The 26359-nt window shown below is 43.3% G+C and overlaps 1 protein-coding gene across 1 annotated transcript in view; it reads left to right on the forward strand.

Annotated features, from left to right (window-relative positions):
• The window catches only part of LOC105455390, a 49337-nt gene that overhangs the window by 1222 nt on the left and 21756 nt on the right, over window positions 1-26359 (forward strand). Inside the window, exons 2-3 of the mRNA XM_011698682.1 lie at window positions 22285-22509; window positions 24158-24280. Of these exons, the coding sequence (XP_011696984.1) occupies window positions 22305-22509; window positions 24158-24280 (328 nt within the window). The 5' untranslated portion in view covers window positions 22285-22304. The remainder of the gene's footprint in view (window positions 1-22284; window positions 22510-24157; window positions 24281-26359) is intronic.

The raw sequence follows: 26359 nt of genomic DNA on the forward strand, positions 1-26359 counted from the left end.
AAGAGTATTCCTTACGGTTAGCTGTTATTATTACAAAACTTTCAGGGGAAAATAGCTTGGGAAAATTGTGCCGAGCGAATTGTTACGTACTGTACGAAGGAAAACTTGCGGTTGGGATCATTTTACTGGGATATCTGATACGCGTAATTATGCGTTTCGTCACAATTATCTTCATTTTCGGGTTTCCCTCGCGTACAGCCAGGAAGATTAAAAAGATTATATACTCTCCTCTGAGGAGTTTGTCTTGCACGAAGACAGCCGTGAATGCACTTTCTCCGTCGTCGGCGACGATCGATAGTGACTACTGCTTCACACTTAGTAGATATTGCTCCGCTTATTAGCTTCCCTTATCTTAAAAGTGGTGCAAACGCAATTTTCTCGGGAAATTTCGTTATTTATTTAAAACGTTCCGATTCTTTTCGAGAGACTCGCAATATTTCAAAACTGTGCCATCTTAAAAATAAATTTACAAAGATTAATCTCTACGGATCGCGTTACTCGTCTTCGAATTCTCTACCTGCGTGGTAAATGTGTAATTTTACATCTGCCCGGTGTGATGTCGACAATTCGCGGCTCGTCGAAGCTCAGCGCGCGCTGGCCTGCAAGTATCAACGAAACGAGCTCCGTCCAACAGCTGCGCGAAACAATTTATTTAAACCCGGCCTAGTGAGCGCGATGTCGCCAAAGAAGCGAGTCAGCCAAGTCTCTCGCTCTCAATCGTTTCCTCTCTTAAATTTTACAATGAACCCCGAATGTTTTACGTGTATAAGCGACGAGATACAGATTCCTAGTTTATTTTGGAATTTCACGACGTGTGTCCTTTGAGAATTCAGAGTTCTTAAAAAATACCTCCGCAGGAAGGGACAGTTGTCGAAGGAAATCTGGGAGGGACTTTTACGGGGAGATTTTAAACGCGACGTCGTGGAACAATGGAGCAGCGAACAGCGGCGGCGTAAGAATAGAAGGTTAGAACGAGAGAGAGCGAGAGAGAGAGAGAGAGAGAGAGAGAGAGAGAGAGATGAATAGATGAGATACATTTACCCTGTCCGGGAGTAAGTCCCTCGAGGCCGGTTGAAGAGTACACGCAGCAGTAACGTAACTTTTTCGCGAACTGCAAAAGATTTTCGTAAGTGAGATTTCGAGAAATTTGACGCACACGCGTAAAACAATGCGCGTAAAGTTCTCTCGGAGCGAAAACTTGATATAAAATAATCCGAGCTACTACGAAAATTCCAAAGTGAGTTACGTAAGTCGGGAAGCGAGTCGATATATGAATGAGATCGGCGATGCGGTCATACCGATAACGCAGTATCGCGTATATAAGCGAAGGAGAACGCATTCGCGGTGAATGCTGTTGCACGACACACCAACTAGTTGTAAACAATTCAGTTGCGCTAACAATCATGTTATGCTAATCTTCGGGTAATCATTCGTCTTTATCGCGCATATCGAGCACATAATCTAATTAAAAAATTCATATCTAGCGAATAAGTATATTTGAGTTGATTCTTTTTTTATTATTATTTTTTTTTAATCAAATGGAATACTTAATCAACCTATTCCACATTCATTCTACATTAATTCCACATTCACATCAATATAGCATTCAGTCGATTTAATCCACGTTTGTCGATACCGATAAACTGTAGCGAGATAAAATGAGCATATTGTAAACGATTTGTCGCGATGAAATGTCGTTGTAATTTGGCATAGTACGAATTTCTAGTATAAGATTATATTACAGATTTCTAGTATAAGATTATATTACAGATCGACGAGTGACAGGAATCGAAATTAAGCAAAGCGACTGACATCACGCTTGGGTGTCGCATAGAAAAATCGGATACAGAAAGGGGAAAAGATGGGAGAAGGAGGCCTCAGCTCTCGTGATCCCGTGGCGATCCGTTCGCCCGCGATCGGAGGTAAAAATGCCGCGCGTCGTGAAAAATTTTGCGGCACGAGAAAGAAGCGGCAAAAGTTCAAGCGGAGGAGGGGGAGGGAGGGGGAGAGGGATGCGAGGAAAGGGGGGAGAGGAAGGTAAGCGAAAACAGCAACACGTGACCGTTGTGTGAGTGAAGCAAACGGAGTGAAACAAACGGGGAAGACGTCGCTCGCATCAACGCGTCTCTCCTTCATCTTCAGAGATGCGTTTTCCATTCTTCCGATCTGACGTGAATTTATTTACCAAGACTTCCTTCCTTATCAGACTGCGTAAATCTGACGGATGGGAAATACGGGGCTGTTTTCTCTTCGGGAACAGTTTCGAAGGCGGGATAAGGGCCGAGGAATGTTGGACAGAGGCGGGTAAATATGTGGGACACCGTCATTTTCGTCCATCTGGCGCTGCACAATTTCGCGGGAACACACAGACGAATGACCACCTTCGTCCGCGCCTAAAAGATTGCCCCAGTAGGCTATACTTTGACCTGAACCTAATTCCAGCCTTGTACTGGTGTCTTTTTAGGAATCTAATCGATATATCCGACGCGTGTTTCATTTTTACTTCTCGCTTCAGATAAAGTACCCATTCTTAATTCAATGCGTTAACGCTTGTAACGTGGGATAGGGCAACTTTCTATCTTATTTATAATACGAGACAAAGCGAAAATTGATCGCCGATTATAATGAAATAATTCTTGTCTCTCGCGTCTACAATGCTCGATATAATTCACGAGATATATCGTGTTTCGCAAACTGCATGTATATGTATATCCGTCGGCAAGCCTCGACGACGAACTTCCGCAAGCTGCAAGCTTCGAGGAGACGACTTTCTTTAAAAGGAATACCTGTCTCTCACAATTGTCCTAACGGAAGATGAATCTTAACCAGAGAATAATCGTGTCGTGTTTTATAGCATAATGTGTAAAATACTCTCCGTTGATATATAAATAAAATAAAAAAATGTTATAATCTCTGTTTGTACAAAACACTGTATAAAGAAAATTCTTATATTTTTAAAAATTGTATCTCATATTTTTTTATCACTACATCTCACTCTTGGATGAGCAACAATAATAGCATTGACTGTTGCGTAATTTTCATGATAGCTTCAATATAAAATCTTTTTATATGGAACAATTAATTATTGTCAATAACGTAAACATCCGGAAAAACTCGGTATCTACTGACAATGAGTATATCTCTGTTGCGAGAGATTTTGTATGGGATTATCGTAAAAATATTAGATACGAGAGATAAACGAGCTATTTTCTTTTTCTCCGGTGTCAAGGGTATTCCAACGATAATTCGATCTGTTTAGTTAAATGCAAAACACAATTTATTCGACGAGTTCGAGAGAAATAACGTCTCGTTTTCAGCCACCGGCGATACAAATCACATTCGATCGCTTCCGGTTTACGCTGATCGTTGCGCAGTATCAATAATTTATTAATCACAGATAACACGTTGTGTTGTATAGACCAAGGAATTTTTGCTCGGCATGCATCGGCCTCCATATTTGCATGATTACATTTAATGCGATTTTAATGTTAAACCGGTGAATTTCTGAACTGCGGTCGATTCGTATTTAGCGTTTGTTTCCCTGTTAACTAAGCGGTGAGCGTAAGTGCGTATATACAGGTCGCACAAATCTCAGGCTAGACACCTCGTAAATAAATATTAATAAAGCATCGGGGGATACAAGTGGATCTATATGTCTTTACACCTCATAATGATCACACAACTATTTGCATCAGTAGTTACAACAGGAAAGCCGCAGGAATTCGGCCGAGTAAAGACTGTTTTATGCAAACAAAACAACCGACAACGCGGACAAATAATTCTGGGACACCGTCTGAATTTACGTTACGGAGATTTAAATTCCGTCAATCATTCTCCGATGATTTTAATTGTGGCCAAAACACATTTTATCAATGTGACGAATATCATTGGGCGCGTTCTTGCATAATAATGCCACGCGATTTGCGCAAAAATATACATCAGTCGCGTAAATAATGCGAATGATGAAAATTCGGATGTGATAAAAAGGAATGATATAGGAATTGAAAAAATCTACAGGGCGAAAAAAAAACTGCGAAAAAAAAACTGTGAGCAGCAAAAGAAAGTTCAGATTCGATAAAAGTTCTTACGTGACATGAGAAGATCCATCGTAAATATATTGTTATGCATTTATCGCGAACGCGTTATCGATAAGTATACAGCTGTGATTAGATCGTTGTATTATCTATCCTAACTTTGGCCGACCGTTCCGTTTAACGGATAACCGATGTATGGACACCGTCTACATGAGAATTTTTTCCGCTGGATTTTTCAGAAAAAAAATGTGAAGTCCTAGCATCTCGAAGGCGTACGAGCAAAGTTCAATAAAACGTAAATAAGCAACATAATTTTATCTCAGGTTTTATCAATTTATAGCGAGGCTGAGAATATTATATTTACCAAGGATATTATATTTATATTTTAATGAACTCTCTAATTAATCATCGATATATGCGTGCATTTATCAATAACGTTAGATGCTCGTTTACCTACAAAGGTCACTTTAAATCGCTCCCGTACTTTTTCTACAACACATAGACACGAAGGCTACGAAGAAGCGGGGAAAATGTGGGAAACCGGTTTGTCGCTTTAAGGCAATATTATGCGGTAGAGTCTGACAAAGTTTTTAGACCAAGTGCTTTTCGGCGGAATAACTGTAGGAAATAAATCGTCCTCACGTTGCTCCAAGATTCCCCGAAAATTACAGTTTCTCTGCGTAACAAATTTCCCGAAGAAAACGAAAAGTTCGAAGAAACATTTTTAAGCGGGCTATAGCAGAAAATACACATTTTCAGAAAATCAACGCAGAAGTTTCGCGATTGCATGTTACAAGTTGCGAATAGCTGTGTAATGTTTATTTTAAAAATACATAAAATATACAGTTAAGCTGTACCAGGATTAATTTTGGAGCACTCTCTTGCGATCTCGCATAATATTCAGAAAATAAAGAAAGTAAAAACAATTATCGGAAAACTTTATTTGGAATATATCCTCCGAGTCGAGTGTCGCAAATATGATTAAGTTTTTAATACTGTGGAATCTGTGTGATACGCCGTATAAAAAAGAATCGTTAAAATTAGATGTATGCAAGTGAATAATCGCTCGGATTCTTCTGCGTGACTGTATTTTTTATATTTCACGGCTAATTAAAGATCTCACGGAGTGTATATCTGCTGGGAAATTAAATTCGACGTCTCTCGACTCCCTTGAGCTTTTTAAAGACTCTGGCCGCGCTGTTGATTCGCCACAGCCCTTCCTGAAAAAGTTGACTCGGCCTAAGATTTCGCTCCTCGGCCATATCAATCGTTCGCTGCCTGTCCCGTGTCGGGGTAAAGTGGCGTTTATTTGGCTTCGACGACTATCATTTCGAGCGTTCGTTACCGAGGAGAGGACCGCCGTCGAGGTGCGTGCAAGCAATGTTCCGCCTACTTTGCCGGAGGAGAATGTTCGGAGGTCCCGCACGGCAAGGAGTGAGCGAGCGAGTGAGTGGCTCGCCTCGCGAATCACGTACATTTGCCTGCCTGGCTCGCTCCTTAATGCGGCCGGGAAGTGCACTTTCGCGGAATACGAGAACAGAAGTCGCTCACGACGACGATCGTCCCCGTCGTCGATTAATGACGAATGCCTAACGAGCCGCGGAAGAAAACGCTAGGAGGGGGATTTTCCGGCGCACGTTCCTGTACGTAGAACACAGGGAAAAGTAACTCGATCCCTCAGTACTAATGCCTGTAAATTTTGCTAAGAAATCATTGTAATTATCATAATTATTATAATTATAAATTCCTTTAATCGTCACAATCGATCCGGTTTTTTTCCCGATCACTTTATAATACTTCTGTTTTTCCTTGATTTAGAAGGAATTTAAATACAGATTTTTTTTTAGCAGAGCTTAACAATTTCATATTAATAGATATTTGAACTTTTATTATTAATATTTAATTTTGCTAGTTATACAACTCGATTAAATTATACCTATATCTGAAAAATTTTTAACATGCACAGATGGGATAAAAAAAATTCGTAAAAAAATGAATCGCGTTTCGAGATCGAAAGAAGACTTATTCCAAAATTCCTCGGAAATACGTACGAATTTATGGATTATTATTCGTAAAACGTAGCTCGTTAGAAAAGCAACGTTTATCAAGTATAAATTTTAATTTCACGTTTTTTCACAGCGCGCGTTTCGTTCTCGTCGAACAATAGTGCGTATTTGAGACGATCCGAATTACGAAGAGTAAGAGGACTCTCTCGCGCGCGCGCGCCAGTGAACGCCTACCTTCGAGCGAACGGGCGAGCGAGTGAGCGGGCGGTCGCGCACGTGTTTAAACTCACACGCGAGCTAGAAGCAGAGGCGCAGAGGCCGCAGAGGCACAGAGGTGAAGAGGCGAAGAGACGAGGAGGAGGAGGAGAAGGAGAAGGAAGAAGAAGAAGAAGCGGGACCACACTACGCTCTTACCTACGCGCATCACGTTGCGTGTAGGACCAGCGCGTCGCGAGTGCGTTTCATGTACTCCTCTCGTCCCTTTTGAATGATGTGACCGCTGGAGAGTGCTGTGAGGGGAAGATAGTGAGCGAGTGAACGAGAAAGAGAGAGAGAGAAAGAGAGATAAAGGAGGGGGAGAGAGAGAGGGGAGAAGAGAGAAAGGGACAGAGAGAGGCACACGAGGCGAGGCCTTCTCTCCTTTGTGCCTTGAACCGGTCGCCTTGCCGTCTTAGCGCCGTATTGCGAAATTTCGTCCTATCAGCTTCGCGAAACAGGTTCGCGAAATAATCCACGTCCCTCTGCAATCCGTAGGTGGTAAACGCGATCTCTTTGCTCGTGTCACGACGGAGAATATTATAATTTGCATGTATTAATTATATATTATATATTACAATTTCTCAAGGTGGAAAATCATCGGAATAGACACTTGAATTCTCGTTTCTCATTTAGATTCTTTAAAGGTATCAAGTACTGACATCCGCGAGAAGAAGCGATACATAAACTTAAAGTTCAGATAAATCTCATCGTAAACAAATCGTGCCATTTCATTTCAGAGTTAAACAGCGAGTGTTTAATTCGTAGCGTGATATCTCGCGCTCCTGTCAAATTATTAATTTTATTTTAAATTAAAAGAGAAATATGATGTGGTATATTAAATATTTCAGATCAATCTTTCGTACGAAAGATCGAATATTTCATATTACATTAAATAATTCTTTTCATTTTAAAATTTCAACTTTTCACGTATGTATTAATAAATTTATAACTGTCGGTGTTACTCGATATTTTAAACGACGATATCGCTAAGAAATAGATGTCAATTTTAATCGTGTATGTCGGAAGCATTGAAAAATATATAGATTATGATGTCGCCGAAAATAACTATCGTGATTATATTGTACTTATCGCGGCGTAATTTATCCACGCGACCGATATCTTAGTTCTATGAGTATCTGGGATATAGGAAAATCCTTAAACGCTCTTTAAACCGAGCAGTTTCCAACTGGCGCAGGGATACGGCGATGAATTCCTCGGGCTAGTTCTTTCGGACTCTCTTCTCGGTTTCCACGTTTACGTATCGTCTACAGTCTACACTACTATATCTCCGTTTGTGGACGATCGCGTTCGATCGTGAGCGATTTACAAAATTTATGGAAGCCATTCTATGCCCCGTCTTGATCTTGATTTTAGAAGTCAACGGTTCAACCGCGCAGTCAACCGGAGTTGTGTCGAAGACCATGACGTAAGTTTCGCTTCCTGTTTGCCCGGATCGGCTTGACACCGGCACGACTACTACTGCTCGCCTCCCTGGCCTCCCGTTTTTTTTGCAATACATTTCGACGTATTTGCAATAACCCGCGACGCCAACGCCTGTCACCTTTGGGAGCACAATCTTCCTCACGGCGCGGCGTCTGCTTCGGGATTTTAATCTCCTTAACTGAGAGGCTAGGAAAAATCTCGGAGACAAGCTTAATATATATATACATAAAACTGGAGATACACATTTTTATCTCTTCTTTTTTTCTACTTGCACAATTCAGTTCTATGAAATACGATAGCGATAAATTTTAAAAACGTAAAAAGATGAAAGTCTGGTTAAATGATTTTTTTTTTTTTTCATAAAATTTGACATTAAAAATATTTAAGATAAAGGAGTATATAATTCTCTGTAGTTAATTCCAGATTAAATTCTCTTTAATTGAGATGCTTTGATAATAAATGCTTTACGGAATGACAAATCTTGCGATGTCGGAAATAGCCAAAGGCTAAGGCTGAACGTATACATTCGCGAACGCGCCCGAACAATTATTTCATATCCGCCGCAGCAGGGGGTGCAAATGGATTCTAACGAATACGGAGTTTTCTCCGGCGAAAATGGAGCTCCTAATGATCCGACTGCTCGCCGGGGGTCGACGGCAAGTACAAGCCGCTAGACAAGAACATTTGGAAAGCATTCGGTCCGCTTGGCCTTCGACTGCTCTCTTGGCCTGGGCCGACCGTCAATCATTTAAGGGACACTATTCTGCCTCCGCTGCCTCATCGTTCCCCGTCACTCCTTTGATCCTACCCTATAATATTGTTCCTCCCCTCCTCTCGGGCTTACTCGAAATGTCAGTTAGCTTGGCCGCTGGCTGCGCCATTCTCGCAGATAGGTATACGCTCGCCTTCTCGATTTCGCCTTCCCGTCGTTGTCGCTTCCGAACGACGATTAACTACTACGCTTTGCCAGCGGCAGCTGCTTCGCTCCTCCTCGTAAAACCGAAAATATCAGCCAATTATCGTATTTCCAGGCAACGACGTTGATAGCGCCTCTGAGCGTCGATCTTTTCGCTTTTTTCGGAAGTTTCGGGCTCGTATATGTATATGAGAACCCGCGCGCCAAGTAAGACGTAGAGAGAAAAAGAGGAAAGAAGAGAGGGGAAGATGGTGAGAAAGAGAAGAACGTAAAGCGGAGTTGTTACACGGAACTCGAAAGTTCTCGGACAGTTTTCCCGACTGACAAACTTTTTCTCTTTCTGACCTTCGCCAACTACAACCTTTATAATGATTATTAAGGTTTTCGAGAAAAGCGCGGAAAGTGAGGAAACGAGAGAAAGAGGCCGACGTCCGTACGAAAAACTTCGTTAGTTTATATTATAAAATACTTAATGACGATTCGTCTGTTGAATAAAAAGCTCCGTATGAAAGAAAATATGAGAGTTTCGATACATCGATTACTACGAACTCTGCCCATTTTATTTTCGAGATGTCGGCTTTTATCGGTTTTACGTTAACTCCGGTTAACTCGATTCGACCTCTTCGTCTTTTCCGTTTTCTACGGTGGCGATGAAATACAGGAGAGAATAGAACGAATCTGTAACTCACGATTAGTTAATTTACACCGTCCGCCCGACCCGGTCTCGGAACGTTGTTTTGTGGAGAAAGCGATGCAAATTGTGTTATTACAATGATAATTACCGGTGGGTGAGGTACTCGCGAGGAAGTACAAAATACTCCCTCGGAGAAACCGGCGAAGTTGCATTCAGGTGCAGCAATGACGAAAGTCGCGAGGCGATATTCCGAATGCTCGTATCGGCCGTACCGCCAATCCGCAGACAAGCATTAACAATAGCTCTATCAGTTTCGAGGGATATTTCCTGTGGATGCCTGTGGAAATGATAGTGATCGTCGCGATCTCCGCTATTAGAAACTTTCCAACGTTGGAAGAAAACTTGTATTGAAAGAATCTGACTACAATCGTTTCAATTTCGAGAAACATCTATATAATAGCTGTAATAAAAGTGACGGTAAGGTGATCCAAACGTGAAGTTCAGTTAAAATAAACCGAATGCCAAGGGATTGATCAGTTATCTATTTGCATTCCCTTCCCGAGCTTAATTTGAGATTCCTTAATTCTCGATATCGAATAACCGCCGCTATCGAATAACTCGCCCGTTAAAATAACCGCCCTTTTTGCTCTCACTTCGCCCTATATCTTCGGGGATTCCGATACATCCTACCTGTAGTACCTATACGTACAATGACATATAGAGCAATGCATCACAACCAACTGTGTGTAGTCTTATTTCGCACACATGAACGAAACAAAACCTCACACCCGGCGAGATTAATTCTCCCTCCTCCGTAACTGACCGTATTTGCTTTATCCGAAATAACAAGTGCGCCTAGTTGGCTAGGTGGTCGCGCTAAAAATTTGCTCTATCGACTCGAGGGGGAAGGGGAGAGCCAGCAACAATCGACCTGCGCGTGACGGAGCGGGAGAATATGAAAGAAAGGGACAAGGGAGAGAGAGAGAGAGAGAGAGAGAGAGAGAGAAAGAGAGGAGCGGGCAGAAGGAACGGGAAGGGGCAGGATGGAGATAGCGCAGGCATGCAACAAAAGTAGATATCGCAGCATGATATCGCCCGAGCGCGCTTTGCTACGTGCGCGCGAGAGAGAAAGAGAGAGAGAGAGAGAGAGAGAGAGAGAGAGAGAGAAAGAGGAGAGAGGGAGGGAAAGGGGGCGCGAATGCGGACTGCAAAGAGCGGGGCCAGGCTCTAGTCGGAGGGGCAGAACTGGCGAAGAAGGGGCCTTTATAATCGCTGCGATGTATATACCGAGGGTTCTTGCAGAGGCTTCGCAATTTTTTAATCGTTACGAAAGATTTGGAACAATTTAGAAAATACAAGAAGTTATGTAGGATTCGAGTAAAGTTCCTTAAAAGAGTTACTTAACGAACGGAAGAAACTCGGAGGATTCTTCGGGGAAGATTTAGAATGTCAGATACACGATACGATATATCGATACAAAGAATGATTTAATATCTAACTGCAACTTTGGTCTAATGTCTCTATCTACCGAATTTGCAGGGTTATGGGAAAAAGAGAGAAAAAGAAAACCTCGCGAAATAGATATCTTTTATTGCTCATACAATGATACGTCCTCGCATGTGGCTTCAAGTCTCCTAAAAAATTATAGCTTTTCTATAGGTATGCAAATCTCGCTGCGAGATATCTAGAACGAACACCAAATTGTCAGGAAATGAAGTACCATTGTATTTTAACTATCTACTTTTATTCCTACATTTTTTACGATTTTGACACTGCTCTGACTGTACGCTGCAGTCAGAGTTTTCTGGAAGAAGGAAAATCGCACGCGCGCGCGCGCGCGGAGAACCCAGTTTGACATCCCGCCCTAATAAGCCCTCGTACCCGCATCGGCATCAGGAAGTGAACTTTCAGCGGCGCGCTATTCGTCATTAGCCGGAGTCCGGCGTGCCGTTTTTGTTAATTATGCTTATGCTTTTTTTTTTTAATCGGCCGCCGACACCGCCGGGAGAGCTCTACCTTGCTCCAAGTCGAGCAATTAAGTGGAATGGCGCAACTGCGTGGAGTAACCTAGTTGTGTGCCTTATCTCGCATCGGCGGCGTAGCGTGCGAAACGCGTGTATCTCGTTGGCGCCATCTTTTTTCCCCCTTGCGACCGACCGGGCGACCGTTCCCGCGATCGTGGATCGTTTTAACCCCGTTCGCTCGCTCTTACTCCGCGCGACCGATGCCTCTCTCGATGTCTTTTCCCGTTCCTTCCAATATTATCGTCTTGCCGAATAAGGGAAGGGGGGTACAAATTTCTTTTTATAAGTAAATTATTGATATTAGATATCGATTTTATCGATAAAAGCTTTTGAGAATTTGAATACTGTAATAAAACTGACAAAGAAATAATATTATATTCCGTAGAAACGTAAAATAAATCGATCGAGATGAATGATTCTGAAAAATAAAATTTTATATTTTGATGATATTAATTTTTTCAACTAAATGATATATAATTAAATGATATGTAATGAAATTAAATGATGTATAAAGTGGACAAAAAAATTGACGCCTTAAAATATCCCTCGGTACAACATATTGATTATGATTTAATTCAATGGAAATTCTTCTCTGAACGAGACCAAACTACATTCCCTCGCTACAGTCCAGCCTGCGATCGCACCTGTGAATAACGAACGCTACTCGCAACTACGTTTGATCTGATAAAGTCTAATCACCCCGCAGCAAGCAGGGTAGATAGGGTGGTAATGCCCGTAGTCGGATGCGCTTTTCGAGCCGACGCTAAAGGCGCTTTTCCGTTTTTCGTGTCGACGTCGAGAATGCGACACCACCGGCGGCGTTTGCTATTCGTGGACGCCCCGCTGCGTCCGTAACTTTCCGCACTGCTGAACTTTCGCTAGGAAAACGGCATTTTCAAATCTTGCCTGAGAAAAAAAAGGATCAGTATAACTTGTCGCTAGAAGCCACTTGCAAAATCGAGATTTCCTCATCTGCAGGAACTTCGAAGCGCATGTGGCGCGTGTGATGATCGCGCGGCGATGGTAATAACGAGAGTAAGGCGCGACGATGGTAATAACGAGAGTTTTTAATGCAGACAGAGTGGCAAATCGTTTCCGAACGAGACCTTCGGCTCGACAAACACGTGAGCCAAGAACGAAACATATGGGGAATCATATGGGGATGTTGAAACACGTCTGCCGCAGACCCACACGACAGTGTGCGTATCCCCACCCGAGCAAAAAGATACGACACTCGACCGAGGACTTCACTTTGTCTCTTTTCGACGCTGTCCGTCATAGCTAAAAACGTTCGCCGCGTGTCCCCTTATTCACGCGTGTAACCCAATTTTCACACGCTGTTAAATTCCATCGAGAAAATGAGCAAGAAGCGCTCCATTAGAGGTTACATAAATAGCCAAAATAGTAACTCGGAAATTTCCCGTCCTCGTGGGTGCAGAGCAAACCGAAGTCAACATCTCGCGAAGTACGAATCTTCCTCCCTAAAACTTTCTACGGTAATTTCCGTCACGCAAATACGTGTGTATTTCGTCGTATCTATACTGCACGCAACGCAATTTGCAGGTCTTTTTTCTGACCACTCGCTTTTCGCCAATAACACGCCGGGATTACGGGACGAGCGGTGAAAAATCATAAACGCGAGTGAAAACGAAACACGTCGTGCTACACGAAAACGACAAATAATAAATCGGCACTTGTCCGCGAGAGGAAGCGTGGGGAAAGAAACGCGAGATGAAGAGGGAGGAGAGAAGAAAAAAAAATGAAAACGAGGAAGAGAGGGAGCGAGCGAGATGAGGTAGAGAGAAAGAAAAAGAGGAAGCGAGAGAGAGAGAAAGAGCCAGAGAGGAAAAGAAGCGTAGCTTTACCTCGAGTAGAAGAAGAAGCGGACGAGGAGTCTCGTTTGGGAGAAGAGGCATAGAGGGGAGGAGGCTGAAAAATTCAGAAAGACACCGAGCAAGAAAAGGAGGCGGTGAAGGCGAAGGAGAGATCGGAGGGGGAGAGAAACGGGGACGGCGGAGGAGACCAGCGAGGGCTTGGCGGTGGCGGGCGGGGGCGAGGGAGGCAGAAAGCGCTCTGAAACTCGTTGTTAAAGCCGATAGAGCGCTACTACAGGCCTGTCGGCCTTGCTCGCCACCGAGCCGAGCGTATATCCCCTTTATGTGAGCGATAGAGAGAGAGAGAAAGAGGTCTCTTTATCTTTATCTCTCTCTTTCTCACTCATACATTCTCTCTCTCTCTCTCTCTCTCTCTCTCTCGTCCACTTCCTATATATCTGAACGCGCGGGCGCGCAGATACGAGAGTTCCACCCATCTCTCTAGCCGCGCGAGCATATATACGGGGTGATCCGTGAAATCGTGACCGAACGATCGATCGGTTTTTCGATGCTCTTTCCCTCTTTCTTTCTCTCCTTCTTTCTCGTCACGCTCGACGTCCGACTGTGGCTTCGAGATGAGGGCCTGCGATCCTTAAGGCTGAATTTTGATGGCAAGTTACTCAGACAATTTAGAGTCGATCTTTTCTGGATCATAATGTGGAAGTATATATAGCATTCTCAAGTTAGAAGTGATTGCGAACGAGACGCAATAAAATAGCAAACCTTTATTGTTCATTTGAATTTACACAAATATTTCTATTCATAAATTAAAAAGTAGATATTTAATGATAAGTAAACTGGAATGTCGAAAGATTTCGAACGCTTTCTTTTCCAACAAAACAGAGAATTTCGGAATTTCACTGACAAGTCTGTCATTGGAACCAAGGGATTATCGGGGCACCCTGTACGCAGGTAGAGGAGGGACGGAGGGGGAAGGAGGACCTCCCGTCGTCGTTAGAATCTTGAAGACGTCGGTCTTGGCCGCGCGTTAGAAACGTAAAGTCGGAGCGTACGTTTATTTGTCATATGTATCGCGGCCATGGTTCTGGGTTAGGTCTGGCGCTCGGCTCTCTTCGGGTTAAGTTAGGTCTAGTTTACTCCAATTTACGAACGGCGGGCAGTCGCGGCGGACAGGAGCGGGACGGTGGGGAAGGGAGGACGAGGGGAGGAAGAGAGCGGCCCGGAGGGACTTTAATTTCCTCGACGTACGGGGCCCGATGGTTTAAAAGCGCTCCTAAGAACCCGCGGGGCTTTATGGGGGTATGCCAGAATTAACCATTAACGTGTGATTGTACTGGCGGAACCCCGCCGAAACTTGACACCGCGATCTCTCCTGCGTGCTTGGTGCCAAGGCTACGTCTCGGACCGACGTGAAACATAGACCGACTTGTTCGATTGGTCTTAACCGAGCGCGGCTGGAACTGACTCTATCGCGAGGCAACGAAATTAAGTTGGCACGACGCGAGCCACTCTTTCGACAAATAGCCATAAATCTACGAGATTGAAGAAAGTAGAGCTTCAGAGAGATCAATTTTTCGCGAAGTACCGAGAAACATGCGCAATACATGTAATAATATAGATACATATGCAATAATATCTGTACATTGTTATAATTATTTCATGGTCAATGTACTGCAAGATTAACTGTATAGGTACGAAACGGGAATCTTTTCCTTACAATGTAGAGAAAACCGAATAAATGTAGTCGCAACAGTACATCAAATGACAGCACGCTACGCGAGTAATGATCATTGCTGTAACATTCGCTGCAACTTATCCAATATTAATGTCGCGCCATATCCTCCTTTTCTTCTTTATTTCTTAATTCGGTCGATGCGGACGAGACGTATCGCTCCATACTGTCGTTGTAAGAGATTCCACGGAGGTTCCGCGCGAGCAACGCGGCACGATTACATGTTCAGCGGACGTGGAATCTCCGATGAGGTCCGACGAGAGAAAGGAAGAAGAAAGGGAAAAACGCCAACGCCGCGCGGTGCAGAGTCATTTAATTCGGATACACCCCGTAAATCGGCATCGCACCGCGGGCGATAGTGGGGCGCCAGTTGCCTAGCGACCTACCCCGGGAAGCCCCGTAGTCCTCCTCGGGCGCACTTTGTTTGCCGTAGCCCCGAAAACACAAAGCTTTTACGTGCCTGTACGTACGACCAGGCGTAGCCGGCGATCGCGGATCACGACGCAGATAACGACTAACGAGGGGCGTAAGAATAGTGCGAGATACGCACATGACGGATGCTCCAAGATTTGGCTCAAATGCGAAAATCATGCTCAAATTCTTGGGGGAAGAGAAAAAGATATATATATATATATATATATATATATATATATATATATATATGCGTATTGATCTAAAACTATACCACGTACTCCCTGCTTTGTAAAAATAAAAATAAATTAAAACCGGTTCCTGTGAAAAGCTAAAATTATAAATCTCTGGTCATTTTTTCATTCTGATATTTCTGATAACGGGCGATCGCGATGAACTTCTATATTCGGAACAGATTTCTGATTGATTTGAGAACAGTCATTAAGTGAACGAATTCTGCGTCAGCGGATATTTTGAAAAAGAGTAGAGCGGGATATAGTATACGGGTAATCATAGCGATCGATAATAGTCCGAGACCGTCTCTCCATCCTCTCTCGCTCGGGTGAAAGTTTTAGCTGGAAAATCGCGCGGATGAATCCTTGATCCTTGATCCTCAGCAGCTCGAGAGAATAAATGGAAAAGCGTGCAAAATTCCAGAACGGCTCTCTCTCTCTATCTCGTCCCTTTAAAAAAAGCCAGCCTCGAATGCAAATTACTCGCGCAAGCTACTGGCGCACAGTTTTTTCGTTCTCTTCCGGAATAGCTCGCGTATACAATCAGCCCTTAGACGCGCAATTTCGTCCTATATTGACAACTTGATTGCCACGTCGTTGTATGTATATAGACGACGTCTGTGCATCCTCGAGAGTTATGGCACTCGCCCAGGTATGACGGCTATATTTTCCGCTTCATTTCCGTGTTTCGTCACTATAGTATATGACGTAACATGAGATAAAAAAGGTAAATGAGATCTTTTAATATCCTTTAACAGAGAAAAATCTCTTAATATATACACATATATGCCAGAGTTTCCAAAAATATGCAAATGCAACTCGCGCATACTCGATCGCCCGTGGTGGTTAAAACGTTAACGGGTGGTCTCTCTATCGAATCGCTGTTGCCGCTCAAGCGACGTGTAACAAGAAACCGGAGTAATAACACGCGTGGAACCGAAGGTAGAGTCGCGTGGAACTTCGGGGCTTATAGGAGGCACGTAAGCGCTGCCTGAAAACACAGCGATTCCTTTCAGAGCCACGTATTCCGTGACTCAATGAAGATACGTCGAGTGTCTTTACACACGATGACAAACACGACGCGGCGAGTATAATCCGGCAACTCGAATGCAACACAAAATGCATTACTCATGACGTTCTCTTACCGGTGCTGACCCTGATTCTAGGAAAGGGATGAAGGAACGAACGGACGCGGAGGATGGACGGACGGGCGGACGGCCGGGTCCTGGAATGCTGTGCCTAGCTTAAAACCCTCGTATACCTGTCCTTTTCCCACTACTACTACTCGCGCATTCACGTTCTCTACGTTGATCTCTCGATCTCCTCGGCCGCTCCTCTCTTCCTCGCTCCGCATCGGTCTTCTCACTCGAAGAGAGTTCCTCCCTCTATCTCTTTCTGCCTATCTTCTAAACTGAAGTCTCTTTCTTCTCTTTTCGCCTTTCGTCCTCCCCTCCTTCGCTGGCTCTCGCTACGTTGCTTCTTCCTCCTTCGTCTCTTCGTCCTTCGGCCCCTCCTCTAGTCAACCCCCCCTCTTGTCCCTCTACTATCACGGTCTCTTTCCTCAGCTTCCTGTCTTTCTTCGACGTTGCGTTTTCTGTCTTCTTCGTAGATCGGTGCCTTCTCTCTCTTCTCGGCCTTTTTCTCCTTCTCTCATTCCTTCAGCTCGAGGTTCTCATTTTGTTTACGACTGGAGGGATTTTCCGATTTACGTTTCATTAAATTTGTGATGATTTGTAACGTTACTCGAGTCTCGTTGCTCATCTTTGAGTTTAGTCAAGCGGAAGCTAGAATTTTTGGGAAAGTAATTCCACTCTACGCGTAATAGTCCGCGACAAGCTTCATTACCACGTTGTGACGTAGCAGAGAAAAAAAAATACATACTGAGAAAATGTACGGCAACGAAAAATTCCTCGATGCGTGTTCGAGAGATTTTGTTCGACTCGGTTCACTCGGCCGACCAGGTGTTCTGGCAGTGAGCGAGCACTATCAGCGAACGCGAGATCCGTGGGTCGAGAGAAGGATCGACGAAAGAGCCGGAGCGTGTAGGTGAAACCCGACGAGAGAGGCACTGAAGAAGGATGGAGAACCTGTCCTCTCGAACTGAACCTTCTCTTCTCGGGCCTTCTCTGGAGAGGCTTAAAGAAGGCCTTCAGGATTCGGCCTCTCGGACCTTGGTTTACAGCTACGAACACGACGGACGTCTCGTCGACGCAGTCTCGAGCGCACATTTCTAATCGCACCGGAATAATTTCTAGACGCGCAATCTAGAGGTTCGGTGCAGCAGCGGTGCGAAAAGTCGTCGAAAATTCATTCCCTCAATGCGAGCACAATCCTCTCGAATTATTAATAAAGCAAATTAAACTGTCTTGTTTCGAAACTCTATTTCTCAAGTCTCTAGTTTTTCCTTTAGATTTATCAATTTCTTAAAAAAAAAAGTGGCATTAAGCTACACTATTAGTCTCACCGACGGAAAAAGGCATCTTCCACGCGGGGCGTTGTTAGAGATCGGAAATTTCGGCCCTCGAAATAGCGTGGGGCTGTGTGTGGAAATGACAGCCGGCTCGGCTCGGTCGCCCCCATCATGTCGTATGGGGGCAGAGGGGTGGCGCGCGCGGGAATCCCGGCCACCCTCTTCCCCGTCGCCTAGGCTGCATATATCGACCCACCCGATGGCGAAGCGGAGTGTGCACGACCCCTGACTCGCGCACACATGAGGAAGAGAGAGAACGAGGACTCCTTAACCCTCATCCGTGTTGTCGCGGGGTAAAATTTGACGGATATCGGAGGAGGCAGGCTGTTGTCGGCCTGGCAGTTGTTGGCGATCGCTTATCGATCATTCCGAGTGCGGTCACTGATAATGCGATTGCGAGAGAGATTCAACGTGACCGATGAATAGTAATCGGGAAAAGATGTAGAAGTTCCGGGAGAGATAGAGAAGAACACGAGTGTATTCCCTTGATAAAGGAGGGGTAGATGTGAGAGGGAAAGGAATAATCTCTACCTCGGAATTAAGCAGGGAGTAGGTGTGAAAGAGGAATGATTCTCTTCAGGATCCTCGATCTTAGCGTCTTCGGATTTTTAATCGAAAATAAAGAAAATAAAGAGAAGGAAAAATCATAAAATCTGCGTTCGTTTCTTTCTTGAAATAAAGAATCCTACAATATATACACGATTTTATTCTTTCCAATAATTCTATACGCAGTTTTATTAACATCGTTGGACATCGATTAACGATAACAGAGTTAAGCTTCCTTGCGTCTATCTGGCGGCGCGGATAGCGATAATACTCGAGCTACGCGATTGTTAAACAAAGCGGAAGCTAAAAGGCAAGATTCCCGTTGATTGCGACGTAATCCACCGGAGTCACCAAGTAGGAAGCTCGCGATAGTCTCGACCCCATAATTCGCCTCACCGATTGGGAGAAGAGAACGAGCGGAGGAAGCGGGAGAGCGAGAAAAGTCGGAGGTGTCAGATTTTTACGAGCACCTGTTCACCATTTTTCCCTCCGCGTAGAGGGCTCGCGTCGTCAGGTAGATACGCGGGGCTCGTAGGGCCCCGCGTAGGGGTACCCTATCGACCTGGAAACCTGTTCTCCCTTCTCTCTTCCACCACCCTCTCGTCCTCCTCCCCGTTCCCCTTTCCGCGGCCCCCGGCCGCTCCGCTGCTGGCAGCGGGAGCGATGGAAATGAAAAATTAGGCCGTTGTCGGGACCTCGCCTCCTTTGGAATCCCCCGTCTCCACCCGTCTCCACCACCGTGCCTTTCGCGCCGACTTTTTCGTCACCGCCATTTATTTATTGCACGCCGACACGTACGTATGGGGTGTTTGTAAAACACACGGCCAGATTTCCATGCCGAGTGCGGTTGAGTGTGCGAAGAAAGTTCCTAGGGGCTTACGTCAGAAAGCGCTTTGTCAAAGGGTTCCAGGGAAACTTTCTCGTCCAATTCATTTGCTTATGACTTTTCGTAAATACAAAATGTATCCCATATCGCGATTAACACGTTTCAGAGCTTAGTCTCCGAATAACTCTTCACACAGTTTCGGTCGTTCATAATTTAAGACCTATGGATTCCTCCGTACTTCCATTATATTGTACATCAAGGAAAAATCGACTCCCATATCAAATAAACCGCAAGATGCGAAGTGCGAAAATTTCTGTGTAATTTCCACACATATATGGCACTTTCCGCTCAAAGAAAAGATTGCCGCCAATTATATCCTACGTCATCGCATCGCCGACACTTTCGTTTAATGATTTATTTGTACGCGCACCCGGAAGCCAGAAGATATAAGACGACAACACTGAATCATCCGCATTATCCTATTTTATCTTACGTTCGTCTTGGACACCGCGTATATACGAGCAGTCTATATGTCTGAAGGTTTTAATTCGAAATGCGCTGAAATATTCTATCTCGTACGCGAGAGAGGTACCCGTGAAAAGAGAGGTGGCTCATAATAATTCGCATTCGTGCGACTATCGGCGGCTGCCGTCGTGCCACGTGTATTCCTCCGACACGATGTATACCTGCGGATTGACAGGTTATTGGCGGTCGGTCGTTACTGCACGCGTGCACGCGGTAACGAGGGCGAATGCGCGCCGATTCCGAGTATGCGTAAGCGCTTATATGCGTAAGCGCGCGTGCACGCATGACCGAGCGCACGCGAGGGCGCGTCAAGGATCGCGATTAACTTTGTTACTTGTAACTCGGCTGTAACACCGTAGCGCTATTTTCCTTATGGAAACAGCGTGCACTATCACTATAACGCCGCCGTTGTGCCGCGCACATACATACGGAGCTAGCTAGGGCGTAACCGGAAATTAATCCCGGCCAAACTAGGAGACGACAAACTTTTACTTTGTTAATGCAAATAAATCCAGTTACATATTAAAATCTATTTTTTTTATTATTAGTTACACATAGTTGATGTATTTTTGTCCCCAAAAAATTCGCGTGGATACAAGTTAATTAACTGGGATTAATGTATCTCGTTCTTAATGAAATACTCGGCGTGAATGACGTGACCGCGGTCGATCTAGATCTTGCTCAACTAGGTTTTCCTCTCGTGGAATTCTTGAAAATCGACCGTTTACACTCCTGATACTTTGAACATAAAGCTAAGTGTCTTTCTTTCCATTATTTATGTCTTAATTAATTTGATCCTGCTACTCCACCTGGCATGTGTATAACCTCAGAAAATTACTCGGGAGAAAGTAGAACGATCTAAAATTTATGCCCATGAGCGGTAATTCGAAAAACGTTAACAGAACGAAAATCCTTTTACCGATAAATTGTAATGCTGAAAAATCGCGGCATTAAAATGAATTAAGCCGGCAGTATCAAGACCGGACATATCGACTCATGGCGATTGCCCGTGCGCACACCCTTAGGCGCGTCACCCTGTATATCTAAGAGACTACATTATGCTTGCCGACCTGTTGCTACCCTTTCCTACCTCGCACCCTTCTACTGTTCCTTCCGACCTAATCCACCCGCGCCGCTACGAAACGGAACCCCTCCTCCTCTCCCCCTATCCTCATGTGCGCCTCCTCGTGCGCCTTCTCGTTCAGCTCATCGAAACCGCTCTATATTCTTCGTTTCGGTTCTCCTTTCCGTTTTACTACCTTCTCCTCTCGTCGTTTCTCCCTTTCGACTGCCTCGTCAATCTCACGATCTCCAGCCTCCCGCCCCCTCCCCCGCGCCTCTTTCTCTTTCCCCTTTTAAGCTCGTCGACTTTTCTTTTTCCCAAAGCCGCTCTCTACACGAGACGCTAACGATGCTACAATACTAATAACGCGGTATATCGATACCTCGACGTACCGTGGCATCAGCACTTTCGACTCGACTTCGGTTCAAAAGTATAAGTAATTTCCCGTCTGTACATTGCGCCGATACTAAACGCAAACTCTAAACGAAGATTTATAGGTGTAGACGTCTGCCACAGGTCTATCTACGGGGTGCCCCGAAATGGCAGACCGTAGCATTAAGAATGGATGCCTTGACCAATGTCGAATCAATCTTTTTTTGTAAAAATTGTATATTCGCTCGTAATTTAGAATAAAATACTCACATAGCACACAGAGCCCAAAAGAATTCATTAATTGTAAGTATATTCAGTTTTATGTCATCAATTCTGAGTTCATTTTCAGGTGCAAAAAGAATCCCTTTTAGAAAAAGAATTCTTTTTCCATCTGAAAATAAACTCAGAATTGGTATAACTGAATTCTTTTTTTATTTTCTGTGCTATCTGGGTAAAAATTAGAAAAAATAAAAGTCAACAAACGTGCAAAGATGTAATATAATTATATAATTTTATTCGGTAAAATTACGCTTTAATTTTACAGAATAAAATTATATGATTATATTAATATATTACATCTTTGCTCGTTTGTTGGCTTTTATTTTCTATAATTTCTTTTTTTTTTTTGTTAAATTAAAATGCGGAAGAGCAACAACGATCTATTGTTCATGAACGTAAATTAATCTTACTTTTCGACTAATTCTAACTATATTCAAGTCTTTTTAATTGGGACAGGATATTTAAAATCAATACAGTGAAAATATTGCGACGAAACGATAATGACACTTTGGAAGATCTTGAGAGAAATTTAAACTGTTTACAACTTCTGTTCTACTTCAGAGGAGAGTCCACAATTGAAATTAAGATCGCGTCCTCGATCGAAACGCGCCTCTCGCGTGCGCGTTTGTCTAAAATTGAGATTAATGTCGTGTGTTTTTTCGATACTCTGATTGCAGCCTCGGGAGGGGGTGGTTCGATGTTGGTCCCTCCCGTGGCCCAAAGTGGGACCGGGGATCGTCCCGTGGGGGACACGGTGGCACGGGCTCAGCAGACAACCGGCCCCGCTGCCGCTACGACGACCCTATGGCCTTTAGCACCTGCGCAGCCCAATCAGGTTCCCAATCAACAGTCCCAGGGCATACCACCTCTGGCCGCTACGCCTGCGCCCGCTCACAATCAAGGTTCGCATTACATTATACGTATCAATCATCATTATTATATCTCGTGGCGGCGTAACAATCCGGAGATTGAACCGCTACGAGAGGATTCGAGAGTCCGATATCGCGAATATTTCTCCCAAATACGTTGCGAGAAGTTGCATCTATTACTTGCGTTATCCACTACAATATCGCACTATTGATCGATCGAATTCTCCAACGATCTTTCCTTCGCTAAAATACAATTTGAAAGCTATGATCACAAAGTTATTTTATATCGGAAATGTATCGCATTGATAGATAACTTTGTTCTTGATTTCAATCCGAATCTTAAAGCTTCCTCTTCAGTCATCGAAATATCTAATATCGAACATTCAGAAAAAGAAAGATGCAAAAAAATATTCGTTCAATTGAGTTTTCGTTAAGATCAGATCGTCCTCCAATTCGGCGAAGTATATCGCTGTTTTCCTCGATACATTCAGTACACGTTACGTAATATTCACTATTGATCAGAGGTCGTTCACGCTTGACGTGTAATACGCTTATCACGCTTTATCAATCCGATATCTTGAATTCGGACTGCACGAAAGACTCCTCGTGCGTCGAAAATAGTTGGAGAGAGAGAGAGCAGAGTTAAACCGAAGATTTAAATGTCCCCGCGGTTCAATCCCGGATTTCAGTACAGATTCTTTCCTCTGTCTTACGAAACAATACTTTTAATGGCACTAAGTCGCGAGATTGTGGATTTCATGGAACTTTATCAATTTCGAGATGGAACAAGTATTTATCCCGTTATCAAGTTAGCACCTTACGGTTTAGCATAATGGACTGTGTTTTGCGGTGTCTGTCGTTGTATTTGTCTTGAAAATTGATTTGTCTGTCCGATTGAAAAACTGGACAAGTCCACGGACAATATATTATAATTATTTACGCTTTTACAGAATCAGTCGTAAACACGAGCAGTTTATTTCGCAAATAAGTCCAATTTCGAGATATTACGAATTGCGATGAAATGTGGATACGAGTTGCCGTGACGCATTGCGTTTCATATAATTCTATGATAAATCATATATTGTAATCTGTGATATTTGAAACGTTATACGGAAACGATATAGAAATTCTGATTGTTGGATTCATTGTGTCTGTAACATATGAACATACATCATACGGAAACGACATGAAAATTTTGATTTTCTGATTCGACGATATGCAAAAAATATTGTTACACCTGTAAAAATTGCATTTGCGATTTAAGTCTATGGTTTAATTCAAAGCGAAACAAAGCGTTTTAACCATATAGATATAAAATATACATTGACTTGCTATATATTTTCGTATCGCGTGTCATTGAGTTAGATGTTCAAGAAAGAGAGGAAATATTGAATCTTTCCCTGATGTTTACTCTAATAGCTATAAGTTGCGTATTTGCGGAGCCCAAGGAAAAAAATAATCTGATGCTTTTCAGGATATTTGAGATAAGTACAGTAATGAATGTCACGTATCTATCTTTATATATTAGTCGTTTAAACGCATTCTTTTTCAGAGGTATATCGTCTACGAGCCTCATCCTCAGTAAAAAATTAAGTGTCAATCGCAACCTCGTTGCCTTATCGTCAATTTTTCATCTTCAATCAATTATTAACCGTTTGATATCTCGACGATGATATTACAGGTGCGAACCGCTACGGACTGTACTCGTTATTCCCAGGGGGTGGCGGGGGCAGTTACGTCGCCGCCACCCCCGCCACCCCCGAGCAACCGATGCCAGCACGGGCTTATCACGCGACGCACAAGGGTAAGTTTACGACTTCCTTTCTTACGACTTCGCTTTCTACGAATATCTCTCGCTGCGGATGCGTCGCTTTACATTTCACAAAAAGAGCGAACATTTTCGTAATCTTAATCGCTCCCATCAAGCGACGCTGTTATGAATTATATTTTATAAAATAATATTAAATATCAATATTATATCTTATAAAATAATTTTGATAAATTTTGAACTTACTCTTTAAATTTTCTTTGGAGTGAATCTCACTCCAAAAGAGTGAAAATACTGCCACCCGAGTGGTAGAGTAGTATTTTTAATTTTTTGGAGTGAGATTCACTCCAGAAAATTTAGAGAGTATATTAATGATAAATTTTCCGACAAATCTTGTGATTTCTTCTCAATTACAATGTCTAGACATCGATCTATTCCATATTACACCGCGTCATTAAAGATAAAGACATTTCATAAGTCGAGCTTGGGGGGGGGGGATTTCGAATATATGTGCGATAACAAATACATACATAAAATTATATACATAAAATATACATAATATATACATAAAATTTCCAAGTTATAATGTGTTATCTATAAGATTTTCGTAAATGACTGGAGCAAACATCAATGTAAGATTGCAAACGGAGGAGCGCTTGGCGATCGAACGAACCGATTAGAAGTCGCTTTTAATGTTAAACTTTGCCATCCTCGTAATTTTTCCAGCTACCTTCGCAAACGGGACAACCCTCCCTCGGATAATTGAAATCTCGCCGGCGAGATTCGATTTTCGACAAGACTCCGTGAAGGAGGAGGATTCGACCCTCCGACGCGTCCCTAACGTTCTTTCTTTTTTTTTTTCTTTCTCGAATCCACTCGCCGTCTACCACTTCACGGAGCCGCGTTTTGGGTTACACCTCGAACAATGAGGTTGTTAGGAACTAAGAAGGCGCGGTAAAGGTCTATACGACGACTGGACACGCGGCTGCACGCGGGAATTCTATTTGTGACGCGCGCGTTTTTCTTCAGCTCCTCCGGGTCCTTATCCGAGAGTTCGCCGCTTTAATTGCATAATTGCTCCATTGTGGACGAGGGAACCGCGGAGGGCCCGTGAAAGGCCTCCTCCGAAGACGTCTTTCGTGAACCGTCGAAAAAGCGGTGTTATAAAGGTGCTCGTTAATTGACAATAAGAAGGAAGAGTACGAACTCTTCGAATCGAATCTCAAGTCGATTCTTCACATCTCGTGGGGAAAATTTCATTTCTCGTAATTTCTAATCTTCAACCTTATACGTTTCATGCTTTCTCGTTGCTTGCTGCAGAACGGACAAGTAAGTATGAAGCACGCGCGATAAGGAAAGAATCGGCGGACGTATAAATGCAAATTTTTTTTTAGTGCGCGCTTTGAGAGAAAGACGCGACACGCAGCTCTCGATACACCCATTAACGACAGCCAATACCGTATATCGTAGTTCGAAATCATCAGGATATTTTTCACACACATTAATTTGCATAGGCAGATACGTATCCGCATTTAGATAAAATCAATAGTCCTAGCAATGGCGCAGCACACCGCCGAAGATATATCGCGCTGCCGCGCGCGCTGATAGACGCGTTTCCTCCCGAGAATTACGCGTTTTCCTTGCGAAACGGTATCCCGAAAATATTAATCGCTCTATTCTATTGTGTATTACGTTCTCCCTTTAGAAAAACTCCACAGTGAACTAATTATCGATGAAATATCGAATCAGTTAATTATCGGTGAAATATGGAATTTTAATTATTGGCGAAATATGGGACTAAAGTAGCCCCCACGAGCGGTATTCGTTCATATTTTGCCAATAATAAAAGGTATAAAATGTACTCGTATCGCTACATAAATTGCGAAAATTTGTAGATATTTGTGCAAGCTTGATTGTAAATAAAGAATAACTGAATAGTTGTTACATTATAAGTAATAGCATATTAATAACAAAAATATATCACGTTATAAATAAAATGCATTATGAGGTATAAAATAAAAAATAAACTTTAACTTTCACTATTCTGATTCATGTACATCGAACATATATATATATGTTCTTATTCGTACTATCCTTAAGTTTTGTATCTTGTAT

Source organism: Wasmannia auropunctata, unplaced genomic scaffold (assembly GCF_000956235.1).
Source record: "Wasmannia auropunctata unplaced genomic scaffold, wasmannia.A_1.0 LD335903.1, whole genome shotgun sequence".
Lineage (NCBI taxonomy): Eukaryota > Metazoa > Arthropoda > Insecta > Hymenoptera > Formicidae > Wasmannia > Wasmannia auropunctata.